This window comes from Eucyclogobius newberryi, unplaced genomic scaffold (genome assembly GCF_026437365.1).
Source record: "Eucyclogobius newberryi isolate DKJ021-1_F unplaced genomic scaffold, fEucNew1.0.hap1 SCAF_16, whole genome shotgun sequence".
Lineage (NCBI taxonomy): Eukaryota > Metazoa > Chordata > Actinopteri > Gobiiformes > Gobiidae > Eucyclogobius > Eucyclogobius newberryi.
The window spans coordinates 28507728-28528524 of NW_027315790.1; the positions used below are offsets into that span (position 1 = coordinate 28507728).

Sequence of the window (20797 nt, forward strand, 5' to 3'; positions counted from 1 at the left end):
GTGCTGGTTGAGCCGGCTTAATTCACATGTTTCATTGGCTCAAAATGGTGAATCAAATCTCATTGTGAAGTATGTCAAACACATTCTAGTACACAGTAAGTACTACAGTATGTAGTTACTGCTTGTTGACTTTGGAGGGCAGTGCAGCATTTATACGAAGCAGGTTCATACAAACCCCAACTTTAAAACTACTGGATTGTCCCGTATAGAATGACCTGTATGAGCCAAAACACACACCCAAATGCAGACTTCAATGCACAAATATGGAAATACCAGAATATATATTTTTGTCACACATCCAACAGTATACAGAGAAATAAAAGAATAATAACTACCCCACTCTTCACTGAGAAAGAGTCCAAAAGTGCTATTCAAAAGATGTCTTTGACTTTTAGTAAGTTATATATGCTCTATCTTTTCAACAACAACAATAATGGTGTAATTATGTTTATCTTATACCATAGCTAAAGAACATCTCATTCTTCCCACTGACTGACTGCAATGGATCTATGGCACAGAGCCCCCAAAACAAATAAACCCACCCCTTTTCATAAAAATAAAATAAATGTCCTATTGCACCATTTGATGGGAAAGGATAAAGTGTCGATAATAGAGGGGAAAGGGGGGGGGCTCAAAGACTGCCCTCTAGGGCTGGTCTAGGATCGGCTTTCCCTGAACTAACCCTATCACAACCATCCTGAGCTACATAGCGCTTGACCCGGGACCAGTGCTTAAGGGCACTTCCTAACAACACTTGAGGATGAGGAAAGGATAAAGGGGTCGTGGGAGAGATGTTGATAACATATGGAACAAGGTTATTATTACTACTAAAAACAATACTTTCCTGATTTAACTTGCGGTGGCCCCTTCGGAAAGGGGCCACACAAATTGTGCAAACACCTGATTTCAACGTTTTACAAAATGACAAACACCCCTGCGCCCGCACTGTGTGTCTGCAGTGAATGTGAGGACAGGGGCCGAGTCGGGGGCCCCCCGGGGCCGTTGGAACAGTGGGTAATCAGACTGATGCGTCCTGTTTGTCAAAAGTGATATTTTTTTTAACGCTGGAGAGAGAAAACACAAAAGAGCCACGAGAGAAACAGGCCACGGTTAAACTGGTTATTTCCACGGTGACGATAACAAGAAGAAAGCAACATTATATTCACTTTTGAGATTTTCAGAGGGTGGATTCTCCCGTCGAGCTGATGTACAAATGTCGATAAGATTCTTAGATTTAAGATTTTTTTGGGAAAATGTCCATCCAGTTTCTCCTCCTCTTGCCTCTTCGTTCCCGCGCTCCTCCTCCTCCAGTTCCACTTCAAGCTCAACGTCGATTCTTCAAAGCCTCAAAACCAGTAATCTCTCTCAGCTCCCCCCCCCCCCCCCCCCCCCCCCCCACGCGCAACATTCACACGGACATACACACTCTATACATCACCGCCACTGGCCAATCCATCCACGTTTCAAAATGGCAATATCAGAAGGTGCAAACATTGGTCACATTAAATCTCCGCTCCGGCCGCTTTCGTTTTCGGGAGCGAGAGATTTCATGCCGTTAAGTTCTTCTCACTACAATCACTAAATCTGTGCGGGTCGATGGCTTGGTCGGACCAGGGTCGGGGGTGCGTAGTCTGTCGTTTTTTTTTTTTGGGGGGGGGGGGCGGTACATTATTGAGGTGTGTGCTGTCTGTCTTTGCAGCATCGAAGGGGCTGTGAAATCGGCGGAGGTCACTGGGGTTGTGTTCTGCGTTTCCCCCCTGGCTGCCCACTTTGCTGAGGAGTGGACATCGGAAGGGTTTTTTCTTAAGAGGTTCTTTTTTTGTCCTTTTCTTTGTTTTTGTTTTGTTTTTTGAATGTCAATGGCATCTGAGGGCTGGCTGGCGAAACAGCAAACTGCATCTGCACATTAGAAGTGACAAAGTGCCTGTGTTGTGGCGGCGGCGGCGGCGCTTGGTCGGCAGCCTCTCCCGGGACGCTGCGCACCCACGGTAACAGTCTGGTCGAGAGTCTGATTTTGGTGCACGTTTGTGTCGTGTGTGTGTGTGTGTGGGATCATGCTGCCGGGAGGAATACGTCAAAAACGCACCGGATATCAAGGGCGCCGCCGCCGAGCTCGTTGCGTCCCGGCGGCGAGCTCGCGTACTGTACAAATGTGCTGCGAGCGGACCTGGCTAAAGATCTGATTGTTTCGATATCGCGAGATGCGCTTGACTTGTCGCGCTCCTTCCGCTTTTTTTTCGACTTTGCGACTTCTCCACGTTTGAGGCTTTGTTCGCGCGACGCGGCAAGTCAAGGGCATTTTTTTTTTTTTTTTAAACTTTTCCCGGAGCAGTGCTTGAGATTGAAGTGTACATAACATTCCCGCCGCGCCCAGGTCTTTGTGGAGAGTGGATTAACGCACGACTTTCTTTGGAGAGGATAACGCCCTCGCACTCGCTCCGTGTTCGTAACTGCGATGTCATCCTCCCTGGCTTAAGATCCTTCGTTTTTGGGTTCGTCCTCCGCGCCCCGGTCCCCCTGCTCCCCCGGGCCTGTGTCCTCCCGGTGGGACTGATTGAAGGAGGAGCAGTGGGGCGGGGCGGGGCTGGGTTCGGCCGACCCCCCGGGCTCGGCGGGCGTGGCCGTCTGCATGATCTTCTGGCGCACCTCGCGGATCTTCAGCTGCAGACACACTTTGGTGGGGAACGTGTCCGAGAAGCGAGCCTGGAACGCGGCGGTCGCCTGAGCTGAGGGCGAGACAAGGCGGGACACACAAGGCAAGAGGTTATTGGCTGTTTGGTTTGTTTGTTTTTTAAACACAAGAGGGCGCTGCATGAAACTACAGACGAGTAAGATAAGATAAGATAAGATATTCCTTTATTTTCCACACATGGGGAAATTTCATTGTTGCAACGCAGGTAGATACAGAGGAAAAGGACAGATCACTTATAAGAAGTTTAAAAAACACTCTTAATAGAAGAACTCTTATAAACAAAAACTCCTATAGACAAAAACCTCTCATTTCCTAATAAGGAATGGAAGGGAAAAATAAAGATAAAGATAAAGATAAATATAAAGATAAAATAAAAATCAAAATCAAATATAAAATCAAACAAAAACAGCTAGCGTAAGACAAGATAATACTACTACTACTACTACTACTACTACTACTACTACTACTACTACTACTACTACTACTACTACTACTACTAATAATAATATTAATAATGGTAAAATATTGGCGAAGATAAAGAAATCGATTCAAATCATCACGTCCAAAAGTAAGTACGTTTTGAAAATAAGACCATGGAAGTATAATAAATCTGGATTCAAAAGCCTTTTTTTTCACATTTACTTTAACACTGCACAAGCTCCGCCCACCACGCGTCAACAGAAACGTGCGCCGCGTGATCAGTTCGGTCCAGTCGGCGCAATGTTCTCTGGAGCGGAGTCGACAGCGGAGCGAGGATAAGTCTTTGAGGATTTAAACGTTCTAAGTTCCAAATTCACGTTGCGAAAATGGAAAAGAATTCCTGGAAAATCCCACCCGGGTGAAAGCTGTAGGTCTAAAAATACACCGCGCTCTACGGGATAGTTCTTTTCATGAATCAAACTGACTTCAGGACAGCAGGACGGAGCGAGTGTCTGATCCAGTCCATGTGACCAAAGAGGAGATTCACCTGATGGGAAGAAGCCGTGTTCTTGAAAGAGTTGCATGACGAGGGCGCGGCGCTGGTCCAAGGTTCTCCTCAGGGACGAGTACGGAACGCGGTCCAAGTCTCCGAGAAGGTCCTCGTCTTCTGCTCCTGTTCAAATCAAGAAACGACACGGTCACAGCAGGACGATCCCTTTAAAACTCACACTGTGCCACGCCCTTCAAGTCATTTCAGCCAATCAAGATTTACATATACATTGGAATAACCATAAAGTGAGCGGTTACCGGCTCTGTCGAAGGTGAAGATGTCTCCCTCACACTTGGCGGCACTTTTCGGGGTGTTGGGCTCCGAGCTGCAGCTGGACAAACGCCTGGTCTTCCTCCGCGGGGAGCTCGGCTCTTCTGGGTTTGCATCCAGATCTGAAACGTAACAAACTTTATTTCTGACTTCAAATCGGTCCATTTTTAAAACATCAACAAGTTAAAAGAGCTATTATTTGTTAGTGGAATTGCTTAATACTGAATTTGAATCTTTTCCCATGTAATTCTTGTGTTGAGCCAAAGCGTTGTAAAACTCACTTATAAATCAAGATTGTACGATGTGTAGAAAACATAAGCCATAAAGTGTGATTAAACTAGTGTTCTCAATCAACTTGTGTATTCCTCAGAATTGTGCCCGGTTTAGGTTCATATGAATATGGAGTAATAAACAGAGCCTTTTCTAACTGTAAGAGTTGAATTTACCGGTGGAGTTGCGTCTCTTCCGGCGGTAGCTGCCCAGGATGGCTCTGGGGGACGTGGCCAGGCTCTGCAGAGTGGGAGATGGAAGCACCTCCTCTGGGTTGAACTCTGGCAGCTCGGCAAAACGCTCCTCGAAGTAGGCTCCAGATAAGACCCTGCTGAAACACAACACGTTTATTAAACATTCGGTCTCCTAAAGTGTTATTTTCTTCGATCCTTCTAACCTGTTCCTTTTGTTTGAGTTGTTCAGTCATTTTGCCCCGTCCCACCTACACTGGCCCATTGTAATGTTTTTAATTTGTGAAATTAAGAGAAATAACAATTTCAGCCATTAAAATGTATTAATCAAAACTGCATTGGCCCTGAACCTTTGTTTTATTCTCCATAGCAACCACATAGAAACAGGAAAAGGCTTTTAACGCTGTGCATGGCATCAATTATTCCAATGTTTCTTCATCATTATTATAGAAACACTTTTGGACCGTTTCACGGGTTTCACGGCTTTTGGTTTTCCTTGGTCTTGTAGTTTTTCAGGATTCTTTGAGCGGTGGAATAGTAGTAGTTCTAGAACTACAAAGAAGTTCTAGAACTTCTACTACAAAGTAGTTCTAGAACTACAACTCTGTAGTTCTTGTAGTTCTAGAACTACACTCTGTAGTTCTTGTAGTTCTAGAACTACACTCTGTAGTTCTTGTAGTTCTAGAACCACTTGCAGACTTGCTATTCCATTGCACAGCTTCTAGTTATCATTATTATAATTAACAATAGAAACAGGTCCATTCATACGATGTTTTTTAATGTTTTTACTCGTTCTATAAAAATACACAGAAAAGAATATACAAACATATTTTCAGTAAAAGTACTCATTTGGTCAAAGGGAGCTAGTCATGAATGCAAAAACAGAATCAGAAACAGAAAAGGTTTATTGTCATTGTCAGCAATAATAAAACAAGATATATCAAATAATGTATGCACTAAAAAAAGACTTACTATGTACACAACATCTACAGTTACATTTTCAGATGTAGTGCAGAAAGTGAACATTGCAGTGATTGATTAAATTGTACTTAAAGTGACAGGTGTTTAAAGCTGTTCAGAACGCCCGACGCAGGAGTTGGACGCCTGTACATTTTGAGGCAGATGCCTCGGACGCCCAAAAAATAAACTCAATAGCAGAAGCGTCCACCTGCGATGGCTGAACAGGTGGAGAAAGTGGCTTTGGTGTATCAACTTTACAAAGTCCAAAAACGGAGGCGATGGACCCGCAGATACTTCAGAGCTGAGCAGAGTTAAGTCAATATCATTATTTGCTTCAAGAACTGCATCTTGAAGATTTTTTGGACGCTCCAAAGCGTCCAAAAAAAAACACTCAAACGCCCCCGACACGCCGCGTCTGTACAAGTACATCCTCTGCTGGGCTTTCTTGATGAGGGAGCTGATGGTGGGCTCCAACTTGAGGTCCCGGGTGATGGTGGTGCTGAGAAAGCAGACGCAGTCCACGGTGGTGATTGCAAGGCAAGTTTATTTGTAGAGCAATTCGAACACGAGGCAATTCAAAGTGCTTCACACAACAGGAAAAATGTCAAAGAAATCACAAAGACATGACAGAAATCACAATACCAATAACAGTTTCTCTGACATGAATCATACACTTTGTCCGTTCTTAGTGATCCACCAGATGGAAAACCAAATCTATTTATCCAGCTATAATCCACACTGACGCTCCAGACACTCTTTCCCATATTTATTTGACATTGCCATGGTGACATGTGTCTCTGGGATGGGCACATCGCTTTTAGATTGATTCTTTCCCATGTTTGACGGTCCCTAGACGTCAGCGCGCTATCTGCCTCTGCACACGTCTGTGCTGAGCGTATATGTATCTTTTACCACCACTCTCTCGTCGACGCCTCCACCTTATGTGTGGCGCTTTTGTATCTTTAAGGACAGACCCGGTCTCGTCTGCCCCATCGCTAGATTTAGCTTACGACAAAACCCAACCAAAGCTTTTAGTGTTAAAACTCGCTCTTGATCAGTGGGTAGGTGCACCAGACTCTTCCTGAACTTTGCAGAGGCCTTAGTGCCAACTGACAATCTAACTATAACTGACTCTATGGGGTGAGGGGGGCTGTGACTCTCCTGAAGTCCACGATCATCTCCACTGTCTTCTGGGCGTTGAACTCCAGGTTGTTTCAGCTGCACCAGGACACCAGCCGGACCTCCCTCCTGTCGACAGACTCATCCCCGTCCGAGATGAGGGTGGTGTCGTCCTCAAACTCGATCAGTTCAAGTCAGAGCCATAACAGCTGCTTTAATTTAGAACAAATGATTCAGTTGGGAAATGACCTGTGATGGAAGCCAAAACGCCTTGAACGTTGTCCACATTTGAAACCTTTGACTCTAATAACTGTTGATTAATTGGCACTCTGTAATGACTTATTAACCCCATGTTGTTTTAGCCTTATTTTGAAGTAACACGTTAGGATTTTTCAGTACAGCTTGCAAACGGAACAAACTGAAACGTGTTTGGAACAGCCGTGTTATAAACGCTGACAAATTCCTCACTTTTTTTTTGTGTAAAGCGACGTCTGATTCAACAACCGACATTCAGAGTAAAAGCCATTCAAACATGCTTTTTCAGGGTTAAAGTACTGTATCTTCACTAGAGCTCCGCTGCTCAAATCCATATCACAACAATGTAAAGGTAAGGAATCGACCTCATTATGTGGGAAAAGAGAACATTTTCAGAGTATAATCTCCTACCAACACATCTTTGAGGGTTTCAGACCAGCCAGTCAAGTCCAAGACACTTTACCAGAACTCTGATTGGCGAGGCAAAGCACTTGCCAAGCCACGTATATCTGGACCATATCTGTAGATAAGTGCAGTTCCCGCCACACAACAGCTTCCGATCAACAGTCCTCTTTTCCATCTCCCACTTGAGTCGTTGTCTTTTTCCAGATTTTCGTATGGTTCTTCATCGAACTCTTCGCTGGGTACATCCACCATGGAGAAGTCCAGTACGTCCAAGCGAGTCTTCTTTTGCTTGATCGAGCTTTTCCCTAAATCAAAAATGGCTCTCAAATGTTCCTGCTCTCCAAACGGCAGATTCAAAAGCCGTTTTTCAATGTCTTGGAATTTAGATTTGTGCTGGTTATTTTCTTCTTCTACCATTTTAATATGACCCACCAAGATAGTCTTCTCCTGCATTGAGCGTCCTTCTAACTCAGAAAGTGTTCTCAAAAGCTCCTGCTCTTTAGACTGCATATTTAAAAGTTCTTCTTCAAGGTTTTGGATTTTCGATGTGTATTGGGCATTTTCCTTTTCCATCATTTGAATACAAGCCACCAAGCGGGTCTTCTCTTGCTTCGAGCGTCCTTCCAACTCAGAAAGTGTCCTCAGAAGCTCCTGCTCTTTCTGCACGCTCGTCATCGTGTGCAGCGTCGAATTGAGGTTCTCTATTTGAGCTGAAAACTCGCTCACGCTCTGTTCTAACATTTGCTCCGTCGATTGAGACTGTAAAGCCATTTGAAGGTGTCCGACCTCAGCCTTCAGCTTCTGGTTTTGCTCCATTTGCTCCAGAATATGCGAATTGAGCTGACTTTTTGTGTTTTCCGCTCCCCTTGCCATGTTTTCAAAAAGGTCAGCCGTTCTCATGCAATTGGCTTGGACTGACCAAAGTTCATTTCTCATTGACCTTTCTGTATCCAGAGCCTGCTCCTGAAGGCGAGTCTTCTCCTGATGCAGATTTGTGACCAAGTTTTTGAGCTTATGGACCTCCGCTTTTTGCTGGCAATTTTCCAACATGAAATGAGTGCTTTTCTTTACTTCTTGAGAGTATAACGTATAAACGTGAGCCAGCATTGCGTTCAGCAGGATGAGCTTTTCATTACCATTTGTGGCTTTTACTTCTGGCTGATCATTTTGAACCAAAGTGAGTTGTCCTAAGGTTTCTTTTACAAACAGGGCGGTTCCACTCTCCTGCTCCTGTACATCGTTCCTTTGCAAAGAAGATAAAAAGGTCTTAATTTCTTCCACCTCATTGGTAAGCCTCTGATTTCCCTCACTTTTTGATACATCTGTAGTATCACTTTCATTGCTCTGCTCTTGTGATACTCCACTAGAAAAGCCTAGAAAACTCGTCATTTCCTCCACAGTTGAGACAAGATCCATTGCATTGGTCTCGTCCAACGCTCTTTCAGAATGTTTGGGTGTGGCTTTCCTCACCGTGACGATGTTTAAGAAGGACTTATCTTTACTGTCTACTGTGTTCTGATCAAAATGGTCTGAATTCTCTGATACATAATAAAAACTCATGCAGGATAAATAGATGAAGGTGAAGTTTGCAAGCAGCTGTTGAAATGTGTTTTCACTCTGGATTCGTTAAGGAGTTCTGTTTTAATGGCAGCCATCTGCAAAGGTGCATTTACTGCTGTTTAGACTTTAATCTTTAGACTTTATGCTCCCCGCTCCAAAAAACACACCCAAACAGCTTCTTCTTCTTCTTCTTCTTCTTCTTCTTTTGTTTTTGTTGTTGTTTTATCGCGGTTGGCATCCAATTGTTGCATTACCGCCAGACTTTATTCCTCAGACTTTTTTTGTGTTTTATGGCAGTTGGTATCCAAGTGTTACATTACCGCCATACATCTTGATTACGTAGGCTTGATGACATGAAATGGTTGATGACATGATATGATTGATGACATCACACGATGTCATCAAGAGTGACATGAGTGACTGCAAAGTGAGGCACTGTGGGGGAACGGCGGGGACACACTTGGATACCAACCGCCAGAAAATAACGTACAATTACAGTAGGTGGCGGTAATGTAACACTTGGATACCAACCGCCAAAAAACACCAAAGAAGAAGAAGAAAAAACGCCATAGAAGAAGTTCTCATAGTTCTTTATTATTATTATTATTATAGCAACATTTTCTTTTGTTGTTGTGTTACTTTTAATGGCGGTTGAAAAAGTGCATTTACCGCCACCTTCTGTAGTTGTACGTCTTCAAAGTATGTGTTTTACGCTATACTGTTAAAAAGAGAAAGAGAGAGAACGATCTCACATTTTCTTCTTCTTCTTCTGTGTTTTATGGCGGTTGGTATCCAAGTGTTACATTACCCCCACCTACTGTAGTTGAACGTCTTAGACTTTATAGTTTTTTTCCTATATCTTAAGTGTTTTTTGTGACATCGTCATGGCAACTGCACAGAATATGGCCATGCATTACGCAGTGACTCACAAGGGCTCTCTGCCATTGCACAGCATCTAGTTACGTTTCAGATTTTACTAAACTTTTTTTTACTTTAGTTGTCCCCAGTTTGACAGATTTGGTGAAGTTGATCTTTTTACTTCCTGGTTGGACATGGGCAGCAAATATGACATGAGTTTGAACTGTCCGAGCCCACGTTTGCTCTTGGTCTTGGAGCTCCGGGTTCAAGAACAAACTCCTCGCTTTGTATCACGTATGAGTTGGCCTTGACTCTGTCCCTGCTTATCCCAACGATTCACACAACAGTAAGAAATGCTAGATACACGGCCTGTGCTTTGTGTGTGATGCTGACAAAAGCTCTCACATTTTTTTTTGTGAAAAGGCAGATTCAACTGTCAAATCCCTCCCAAAACTCCAGATAACTCACTGCATGTATTCTCCTTTCTGCTCTTGTCTTAATAAATACTTTTAAAGCTTGAAATTTGACAGACTCCACCACCAAACCATTAATCTACAGCTCAACACAGCATAATTCCTTCTGAAAAACAAAAAAGACGCGTGTTTCCCCCACGCTCTCCTCTGTATCCTCTCAAACTAACTTAAATGTCCTCAAATCGTCTCTTTTGTCTTTCCCTGGACTTCCTGTACGACACACAACCATTCACTGTCCCTTTAAACCATCTCAATCTGTCATCTCTGACTGTATAGCCATCAACAACAACATTAGCGACGCCATCTGTTACTGTGTCGGAATCATAATGTTACGCACAAAGAAAGAAAGAAAAACACATTTGCAGTCAGGAAAAACACCACATTTTTACAAAGATCTGGCCACAGACTAAAAATGGCCCTCGGTGTGTTGAAGTCAGTGACTGTCCTGTCCGCTGATAATAGTCCTCAAGCTGCTGAACGTCAGAATGAACTGCCTCTGAAAGCACCAGAAGCGTGAGGGAAAATCAACTGTTGAGAAACACAAACGTAGGACCGACCGGACGGACCGAACGAATGCGTTACTCATCAAAACATTGCGCCAGATGACAGGACAAATCTACTCCAAGTGTGTGTGTGTGTGTGTGTGATTTCTGTAGTTACGTCTGAAAAAAGGTGCTACTTATAGTCCGGAAAATACGGTATTCACATCCCGTATTTTCCGGACTATAAGTAGCAACTTTTTTTCTTAGTTTTAGCCGAGGTGCAACATACACTTATATATTTATACTTATATACTTATACTCCGGAGCGACTTATATGTGATATTATTTGTTATTTTCACACTTGCAACCGCATTTCATACTCCAGTGCAACTTATATATGTTTTTTTCTTCTCTATTATGCATTTTTTGGCTGGTGCGACTTATACTCTGGTGCGACTTATAGTCCAGAAAATACGGTAGTTGGATTTCCTTCAGATTGCTCGCGCCTGTGCAGGTTTTGACAAGGAAAATGACGCAGATAAAGGCAAACGACTGGGGCAAAGACAAAAGCGAAAGATAACATTAATTGTACTGTACAAGCTTTTTTTCTGGCCTTGTACATCGTGTCTTTTTGTTGTTGCTCTCTTCAGATTTGTTTTAATTTAAACGTGAAAATATCTTTGTGTCCCCTTAAACTTCAGGATAATGTGAGAAAAAAGTCAAATGTGAGACGCCGACTCCAGGATTTATTCAAGTTTTATATTGTTTTTTCCGCAATGGTTCCTCTTTTCACTGTTTGTCGGAGAAAAATAACTTACAGTGCATAAAACATTTAGTCATTTAGTCGGTTAATCGTTCAATATTGTCTAAGAAGTATTTATTACTCTACTAAATATTTTATTGATATTATGAAAGAGAACTACAGCAGAAAGACGCCAGAGGTTTTTTGGGCGTGACTCATCAGTTTGATCTCGTTTTTCTTACAGAAGTTGTTTTCTATAGTTGTTTCGCATGAACTCTCCGTTTGGATCTGACATTTGCTGAGATCACGCGGCCGCACGAGCCAGTATGGTCGACGCCACGATGAAACGGGCTCCCGCCTTTACTCGACTACGGCCGCAACCGCTCGGCAAATATCACGAAAAACGCCTCTGAAGCGCGACGTCAAAGAGAGGAACGTACGAGTCCGGCGTCTTCTTCAGCGGAGGCGGTCTGAACTTGGCCTTCTTGGAGGGTCCCGGTTCCGTGGGAGGAGGAGGAGGCGGGTCCAGACCTGAGGAGGAGGCGGGGGGCGAGCGAGGTCCAACCTGGAGACAAGACCAAATGTGCAAATAACATGACACTGTAGCTGCAACTACCCTCAACGTCAATCCACGACTTTAAAGGCCCAGTACGGAACTTTCTGGAGGTGGAAAGTTCCCTGCGCAGTCTCATAAGAATAGAACGTTTGAAAGCGTACTTCTGAACATGCAGACGGAGTATTAAAGGCAAAAAGGGCTGCATTTCCATGGAAACAAGCGGGAAGCGACTCGTCCAGGCAAAGTACGAATCAGGTTTGTGGAGATGCAAGCCCGCTCACAGTATGGACAGTTAAAAAAAAAAAAAAGCTTTTGTTTTAGTAAATTTTTGGGCTGAAAAGTTACGTATTGAGCCTTTAAACACAGTAATTCAAGCATTAATGATACTGATTTCTCCCCAGTAATCATAAATATATTGTGTTTGAATGTATTTGTATTCAACTTAGAGGTGCAAAGTATAAATATATATAATTACTTTGAATTTTACGTATATATCATGGATAAAAACGATTAAAAACAGCCTCAAAAAGAGACAGAAACATCTCGTGGAATCTCTCAAACCAGCACATTAAGGAACATTTCTGCCCTTTTGTGGTTCAATTTATGGTTTCGGCATTTACACGCACAGGACTAAGAGATGCTCCTTTTTTTCAGTACTGCCCCTCCCTTACTCGACTTCCGTTTCAGCGGGAGAAGCGTTCGAAAAGGGAATTCTCCTCTGTGACCTCTCTGACCTCCTCTCTGACCTCCGCTCTGACCTCCGCTCTGACCTCCTCTCTGACCTCCGCTCTGACCTCCTCTCTGACCTCCTCTCTGACCTCGGCTCTGACCTCCTCTGACCTCCTCTCTGACCTCCTCTCTGACCTTCGCTCTGACCTCCGCTCTGACCTCCTCTCTGACCTCCTCTCTGATCTTCGCTCTGAACTCCTCTCTGACCTCCACTCTGACCTTCGCTCTGACCTCCGCTCTGACCTCCGCTCTGACCTCCTCTCTGACCTCCTCTCTGACCTCCGCTCTGACCTCCTCTCTGACCTCCTCTCTGACCTCCGCTCTGACCTCCGCTCTGACCTCATCTCTGACCTTCGCTCTGAACTCCTCTCTGACCTCCTCTCTGACCTCCTCTCTGACCTCCACTCTGACCTCCGCTCTGACCTCCTCTCTGACCTCCGCTCTGACCTCCTCTCTGACCTCCACTCTGACCTTCGCTCTGACCTCCTCTCTGACCTCCGCTCTGACCTCCGCTCTGACCTCCTCTCTGACCTCTCTCACCTCCGCTCTGACCTCCGCTCTGACCTCCTCTCTGACCTCCGCTCTGACCTCCTCTCTGACCTCCTCTCTGACCTCCGCTCTGACCTCCTCTCTGACCTCCGCTCTGACCTCCGCTCTGACTTCCGCTCTGACCTCCTCTGACCTCCGCTCTGACCTCCGCTCTGACCTCCGCTCTGACCTCTCTCACCTCCGCTCTGACCTCCGCTCTGACCTCCGCTCTGACCTCCTCTCTGAACTCCGCTCTGACCTCCGCTCTGACCTCCTCTCTGACCTCCGCTCTGACCTCCGCTCTGACCTCCTCTCTGACTTCTCTCACCTCCGCTCTGACCTCCTCTCTGACCTCCGCTCTGACCTCCTCTCTGACCTCCTCTCTGACCTCCTCTCTGACCTCGGCTCTGACCTCCTCTGACCTCCTCTCTGACCTTCGCTCTGACCTCCGCTCTGACCTCCTCTCTGACCTCCTCTCTGACCTCCTCTCTGACCTTCGCTCTGAACTCCTCTCTGACCTCCACTCTGACCTTCGCTCTGACCTCCGCTCTGACCTCCTCTCTGACCTCCTCTCTGACCTCCGCTCTGACCTCCTCTCTGACCTCCGCTCTGACCTCCGCTCTGACCTCATCTCTGACCTTCGCTCTGAACTCCTCTCTGACCTCCTCTCTGACCTCCTCTCTGACCTCCACTCTGACCTCCGCTGTGACCTCCTCTCTGACCTCCGCTCTGACCTCCTCTCTGACCTCCACTCTGACCTTCGCTCTGACCTCCTCTCTGACCTCCGCTCTGACCTCCGCTCTGACCTCCTCTCTGACCTCTCTCACCTCCGCTCTGACCTCCGCTCTGACCTCCTCTCTGACCTCCGCTCTGACCTCCTCTCTGACTTCTCTCACCTCCGCTCTGACCTCCTCTCTGACCTCCGCTCTGACCTCCTCTCTGACCTCCGCTCTGACCTCGGCTCTGACCTCCTCTGACCTCCTCTCTGACCTTCGCTCTGACCTCCGCTCTGACCTCCTCTCTGACCTCCTCTCTGACCTCCTCTCTGACCTTCGCTCTGAACTCCTCTCTGACCTCCACTCTGACCTTCGCTCTGACCTCCGCTCTGACCTCCGCTCTGACCTCCTCTCTGACCTCCTCTCTGACCTCCGCTCTGACCTCCTCTCTGACCTCCTCTCTGACCTCCGCTCTGACCTCCGCTCTGACCTCATCTCTGACCTTCGCTCTGAACTCCTCTCTGACCTCCTCTCTGACCTCCTCTCTGACCTCCTCTCTGACCTCCGCTCTGACCTCCTCTCTGACCTCCTCTCTGACCTCGGCTCTGACCTCCTCTGACCTCCTCTCTGACATTCGCTCTGACCTCCGCTCTGACCTCCTCTCTGACCTCCTCTCTGACCTCCTCTCTGACCTTCGCTCTGAACTCCTCTCTGACCTCCACTCTGACCTTCGCTCTGACCTCCGCTCTGACCTCCGCTCTGACCTCCTCTCTGACCTCCTCTCTGACCTCCGCTCTGACCTCCTCTCTGACCTCCTCTCTGACCTCCGCTCTGACCTCCGCTCTGACCTCATCTCTGACCTTCGCTCTGAACTCCTCTCTGACCTCCTCTCTGACCTCCACTCTGACCTCCGCTCTGACCTCCTCTCTGACCTCCGCTCTGACCTCCTCTCTGACCTCCACTCTGACCTTCGCTCTGACCTCCTCTCTGACCTCCGCTCTGACCTCCGCTCTGACCTCCTCTCTGACCTCTCTCACCTCCGCTCTGACCTCCGCTCTGACCTCCTCTCTGACCTCCGCTCTGACCTCCTCTCTGACCTCCTCTCTGACCTCCGCTCTGACCTCCTCTCTGACCTCCGCTCTGACCTCCGCTCTGACTTCCGCTCTGACCTCCTCTGACCTCCGCTCTGACCTCCGCTCTGACCTCCGCTCTGACCTCTCTCACCTCCGCTCTGACCTCCGCTCTGACCTCCTCTCTGACCTCTCTCACCTCCGCTCTGACCTCCGCTCTGACCTCCTCTCTGACCTCCGCTCTGACCTCCGCTCTGACCTCCTCTCTGACTTCTCTCACCTCCGCTCTGACCTCCTCTCTGACCTCCGCTCTGACCTCCTCTCTGACCTCCTCTCTGACCTCCGCTCTGACCTCCTCTCTGACCTCCGCTCTGACCTCCGCTCTGACTTCCGCTCTGACCTCCTCTGACCTCCGCTCTGACCTCCGCTCTGACCTCCGCTCTGACCTCTCTCACCTCCGCTCTGACCTCCGCTCTGACCTCCTCTCTGACCTCTCTCACCTCCGCTCTGACCTCCGCTCTGACCTCCTCTCTGACTTCTCTCACCTCCTCTCTGACCTCCTCTCTGACCTCCTCTCTGACCTTCGCTCTGAACTCCTCTCTGACCTCCACTCTGACCTTCGCTCTGACCTCCGCTCTGACCTCCGCTCTGACCTCCTCTCTGACCTCCTCTCTGACCTCCGCTCTGACCTCCTCTCTGACCTCCTCTCTGACCTCCGCTCTGACCTCCGCTCTGACCTCATCTCTGACCTTCGCTCTGAACTCCTCTCTGACCTCCTCTCTGACCTCCACTCTGACCTCCGCTGTGACCTCCTCTCTGACCTCCGCTCTGACCTCCTCTCTGACCTCCACTCTGACCTTCGCTCTGACCTCCTCTCTGACCTCCGCTCTGACCTCCGCTCTGACCTCCTCTCTGACCTCTCTCACCTCCGCTCTGACCTCCTCTCTGACCTCCGCTCTGACCTCCTCTCTGACCTCCGCTCTGACCTCCTCTCTGACCTCAGCTCTGACTTCCGCTCTGACCTCCTCTGACCTCCGCTCTGACCTCCGCTCTGACCTCCGCTCTGACCTCTCTCACCTCCGCTCTGACCTCCGCTCTGACCTCCGCTCTGACCTCCTCTCTGACCTCTCTCACCTCCGCTCTGACCTCCGCTCTGACCTCCTCTCTGACCTCCGCTCTGACCTCCGCTCTGACCTCCTCTCTGACTTCTCTCACCTCCGCTCTGACCTCCTCTCTGACCTCCGCTCTGACCTCCTCTCTGACCTCCTCTTTGACCTCGGCTCTGACCTCCTCTGACCTCCTCTCTGACCTTCGCTCTGACCTCCGCTCTGACCTCCTCTCTGACCTCCTCTCTGACCTCCTCTCTGACCTTCGCTCTGAACTCCTCTCTGACCTCCACTCTGACCTTCGCTCTGACCTCCGCTCTGACCTCCGCTCTGACCTCCTCTCTGACCTCCTCTCTGACCTCCGCTCTGACCTCCTCTCTGACCTCCTCTCTGACCTCCGCTCTGACCTCCGCTCTGACCTCATCTCTGACCTTCGCTCTGAACTCCTCTCTGACCTCCTCTCTGACCTCCTCTCTGACCTCCACTCTGACCTCCGCTCTGACCTCCTCTCTGACCTCCGCTCTGACCTCCTCTCTGACCTCCACTCTGACCTTCGCTCTGACCTCCTCTCTGACCTCCGCTCTGACCTCCGCTCTGACCTCCTCTCTGACCTCTCTCACCTCCGCTCTGACCTCCGCTCTGACCTCCTCTCTGACCTCCGCTCTGACCTCCTCTCTGACCTCCTCTCTGACCTCCGCTCTGACCTCCTCTCTGACCTCCGCTCTGACCTCCGCTCTGACCTCCTCTCTGACCTCTCTCACCTCCGCTCTGACCTCCGCTCTGACCTCCTCTCTGACCTCCGCTCTGACCTCCTCTCTGACCTCCTCTCTGACCTCCGCTCTGACCTCCTCTCTGACCTCCGCTCTGACCTCCGCTCTGACTTCCGCTCTGACCTCCTCTGACCTCCGCTCTGACCTCCGCTCTGACCTCTCTCACCTCCGCTCTGACCTCCGCTCTGACCTCCGCTCTGACCTCCGCTCTGACCTCTCTGCCGTTGTTTCCGATGGCGCGCTCCTCTCGCTCGCTCTTCTTGTCGCCGCCGTCCTTCGCCGCTCGCTCCGTCGCGTTCTGCTTTTCCCAGCTCGGTCCGTCGCTCAGGTTCTCCTGTTTAATGTGTCGAATCACGTCCGCACTCGCTCCTGCGACAAAAAACCAGAACGAGTAAGACACCGTGGACGTTCTATATCGGAAAAACAAGCAGTTCCTTTTGTGTTTTTAGACTTGTTCAGTAATAATATATGAAGCTAAGTTAACAGCATAAGTTCCAGAGTGATTTATGATTGTTTAGGATGAGAAAAAAGCCTCATTTACACCCCGGCACGTCATAAAGCCTCCAAAGATCCTCTCGCTCGACTAAAATCCGCGCTCGAATTGCGGATAAAATGGACGTTTTCCTGAAGCGAACCGTCTTCGTACGCGTTTAGAGGTGCCCTGGGACAAGTGAAATACGACACTGACGGTTGTAAAAATAGCTCTGTATTGTAGGACTATACATTGATGTCAGCGCGAGTCAGCGATCGCAAAGTGAGAGTAAAATTTCAATGGCTGTTCATTATGGCGGCGTGTTGTTTTCAATCGGACGTACGCAGTCATTCCGTGGGAGAAAAACACTGGCATAAGCAAACTAGGGGTCAGACAATGTGAATACGACAGAATACAGTGTTTATATGACCGCCAGCGGCTCATGTCCATCTGAGCTGCATTTAAAACTGATTTGTACTTAAAGGGAAACTTAAAGAGCATTTTAACCAGGTTTTAATTGCTCAGAAAATGCCCGTTTCCCTCTGAACGTCGCTGATCTACAGTTTACCCCGTTCACCAGAGCACAAGTTTACAGTCAGAGTGTGCAGGGCCATTTCTTTTACTAAGACTTAAATTAAAATGGTAAAATAAAGGGAACAAGCGGTAGAAAATGGATGGATGGATATAAAATAATGATCCATGTGTGTCATAGATTATAATTATAAGGGTCGGTCTCACATAAACTGACAATTGAAATGGCACGATTCATTGATTAAGTAAATGTGAACAAAAATGGAAAAAGACATTCATAAACACAAATACTCTATCTTGGACATGTTTTGGAATAAGTATTTTGCATTTCTGTGTAAAATAGGTCAAATGGTGTCATTTAAATGCAGTGGTAAATGTTTATTTTTTTCACTTTTGTTATTTTTGTGTTTGCGGTTGAAAACGGTTAATTGTATTTAAGATTTAGCCATTTCTTTTTACAAGTTTCATCCCAGTTTAGCATTTTTTAGTTTGAAAATTGACACTGAGCTAAAACATCACAGAAATGATTATTTCACAAATACAAATGTTTGTTGTGTTGATGTTTAAAGGGTGTGCCATTTTTGTCATTAGTATGTTTTTCTGCTCTATTTTCTGTCGTTTCCAACATATTTTCCACACAAACTGCTGCTTGATCGGTGTAAAACTATCTTTTATATTTAAAACATGCGACTGTCGTATGCATTTTAAATAGGTTGAAGCATTTTCACTCTCTTCATAACAAAACGAGATGAAAGAATAATACTGTATTTCTTCTTTAATAATAATACTGTATCTCTTATTTAATATTACTGTATGTCTTCTTTAATAATACTGTATCTCTTATTTAATAACACTGAATCTCTTATTTAATAACACTGAATGTCTTCTTTAATAATACTGTATGTCTTCTTTAACAATACTGTATCTCTTATTTAATAACACTGTATCTATTCTTTAATAATACTGTATCTCTTATTTAATAATACTGTATCTCTTATTTAATAACACTGAATGTCTTTAATAATACTGTATGTTTTCTTTAATAATACTGTATGTTTTCTTTAATAACACTGTATGTCTTCTTAATAACACTGTATGTCTTCTTTAATAATACTGTATGTCTTCTTTAATAATACTGTATCTCTTCTTTAATAATACTGTATCTCTTTTTTAATAACACTGAATGTCTTCTTTAATAATACTGTATGTCTTCTATAATAATACTGTATGTCTTCTATAATAATACTGTATGTCTTCTATAATAATACTGTATGTCTTCTTTAATAATACTGTATCTTTTCTTTAATAATACTGTATGTTTTCTTTAATAATACTGTATTTCTTCTTTAATAACACTGTATTTCTTCTTTAATAATACTGTGTGTCTTCTTTAATAATACTGTATTTCTTCTTTAATAACACTGTATTTCTTCTTTAATAATACTGTATGTCTTCTTTAATAATACTGTATGTCTTCTTAATAACACTGTATGTCTTCTTTAATAATACTGTATTTCTTCTTTAATAACACTGTATGTTTTCTTTAATAACACTGTATGTCTTCTTTAATAATACTGTATTTCTTCTTTAATAACACTGTATGTCTTCTTTAATAATACTGTATTTCTTCTTTAATAACAATGTATGTCTTCTTTAATAATACTGTGTGTCTTCTTTAATAATACTGTATTTCTTCTTTAATAATACTGTATTTCTTCTTTAATAATACTGTGTGTCTTCTTTAATAATACTGTATTTCTTCTTTAATAATACTGTATTTCTTCTTTAATAATACTGTGTGTCTTCTTTAATAATACTGTATTTCTTCTTTAATAATACTGTATGTCTTCTTTAATAATACTGTGTGTCTTCTTTAATAATACTATATGTCTTCTTTAATAATACTATATTTCTTCTTTAAATAGATAATTTTATATCTGACTTATATATACTTTATGTTGCTTTGACTCAACAACAAGTAATAACGTGTAAAAGGTGACATCATCTGTGTACTCTCTGTCACCCGCAGTAGTACCTCCGGTCTCTGGCGCGGCGTTACTGTTTCCACAGCAGGACGTCCCGTGAGCTCCGCCCTCCTCCGCCTCCACCTTCACCTCCATCTGCTCCACCTTCACCGTCACGTTCATCTGCGGCGTCACTGCGGAACCCGGGGCCCCGGAACCCAGCGGCGAGCGGGCCCCGGCCGGGTTCAGAGCCGTCGCCATGCTGGCCGGCACCGTCGTCATGGGGACCATTCCGGTTGCCAGGGCGATTGTTTGTGCAGGGTAGATGGCAGTTAGGACCTGTGATGGAGGTTTGAGGAGTTGAATAGAGCTGTGGATGTCGTCGCTCCACCAGTTTCTCAGTCCGAAAAACAAGGGACTTTTTAACATTTGAAACATGCATTTGATAAAATACATTTTTTAAAAAGTACATTATATTTATTTTACAGTTTTTTTAATAATGTATTTAAAAAGTCTCAAAATATATATATATTTTTTGACTAGTCAACAAATAGAAATAATGATTAAAACAATGTCAGATTTTTGCTAAAACAGAACAAATGTATTATTTATTATGCTATGCATAATGTATAAATATGAATTGAATGTTTCTAAGAGAGAAAATGATCAAAAAAACAAACAAAACATTTACAAAATTTGATTAGATACATTATTGTCCTAAAAGGTGAAATGTGTCTTGGTTGTTTGTATTTAGCCACTTGGAGTTGCTCTTCAATAAACCAATGAATGTGGCGCTACGAGATTCTAATAGACAAACGACTTGGAGTCTCTTACCGGTCGACCCGTGGTCGCAGGGCTCTGTCCCGTAGCAGTCTGGCAGCTCAGAAGGGGAGCGAGCAGAGGGGACTGGACCAGGGTTTGTCCCGGGGCAGGAGCGATGGCAGTGAAGCCCAGCGAGGCCAGAGGCTGAGGGAGGAAAGCCTGTCCTGCTGCTGAGGGGCCTCCTGCTCCGGGGCCTCCTGCTCCGGGGCCTCCTGCTCCGGTGCCTCCTGCTCCCGGCTGGATGAAGGGGATCCTGAAACACCGAGGGGCAAATACTGTCAAAATA

The 20797-nt window shown here is 45.8% G+C and overlaps 1 protein-coding gene across 2 annotated transcripts in view; it reads right to left on the reverse strand.

The window, feature by feature from the left end:
- Nucleotides 1-1394: 1394 nt before the first annotated feature.
- Nucleotides 1395-20797, reverse strand: part of cica (capicua transcriptional repressor a) — a 91335-nt gene continuing 71932 nt past the window's right edge. For both annotated transcript variants that reach the window (XM_072448198.1, XM_072448197.1), the window contains exons 16-23: nucleotides 20524-20764; nucleotides 19761-20028; nucleotides 16937-17091; nucleotides 11688-11812; nucleotides 4379-4530; nucleotides 3920-4054; nucleotides 3660-3785; nucleotides 1395-2726 (exon numbers count right to left, since the gene is read on the reverse strand). In XM_072448198.1, the coding sequence (XP_072304299.1) occupies nucleotides 2473-2726; nucleotides 3660-3785; nucleotides 3920-4054; nucleotides 4379-4530; nucleotides 11688-11812; nucleotides 16937-17091; nucleotides 19761-20028; nucleotides 20524-20764 (1456 nt within the window). In that variant the 3' untranslated portion in view covers nucleotides 1395-2472. The remainder of the gene's footprint in view (nucleotides 2727-3659; nucleotides 3786-3919; nucleotides 4055-4378; nucleotides 4531-11687; nucleotides 11813-16936; nucleotides 17092-19760; nucleotides 20029-20523; nucleotides 20765-20797) is intronic.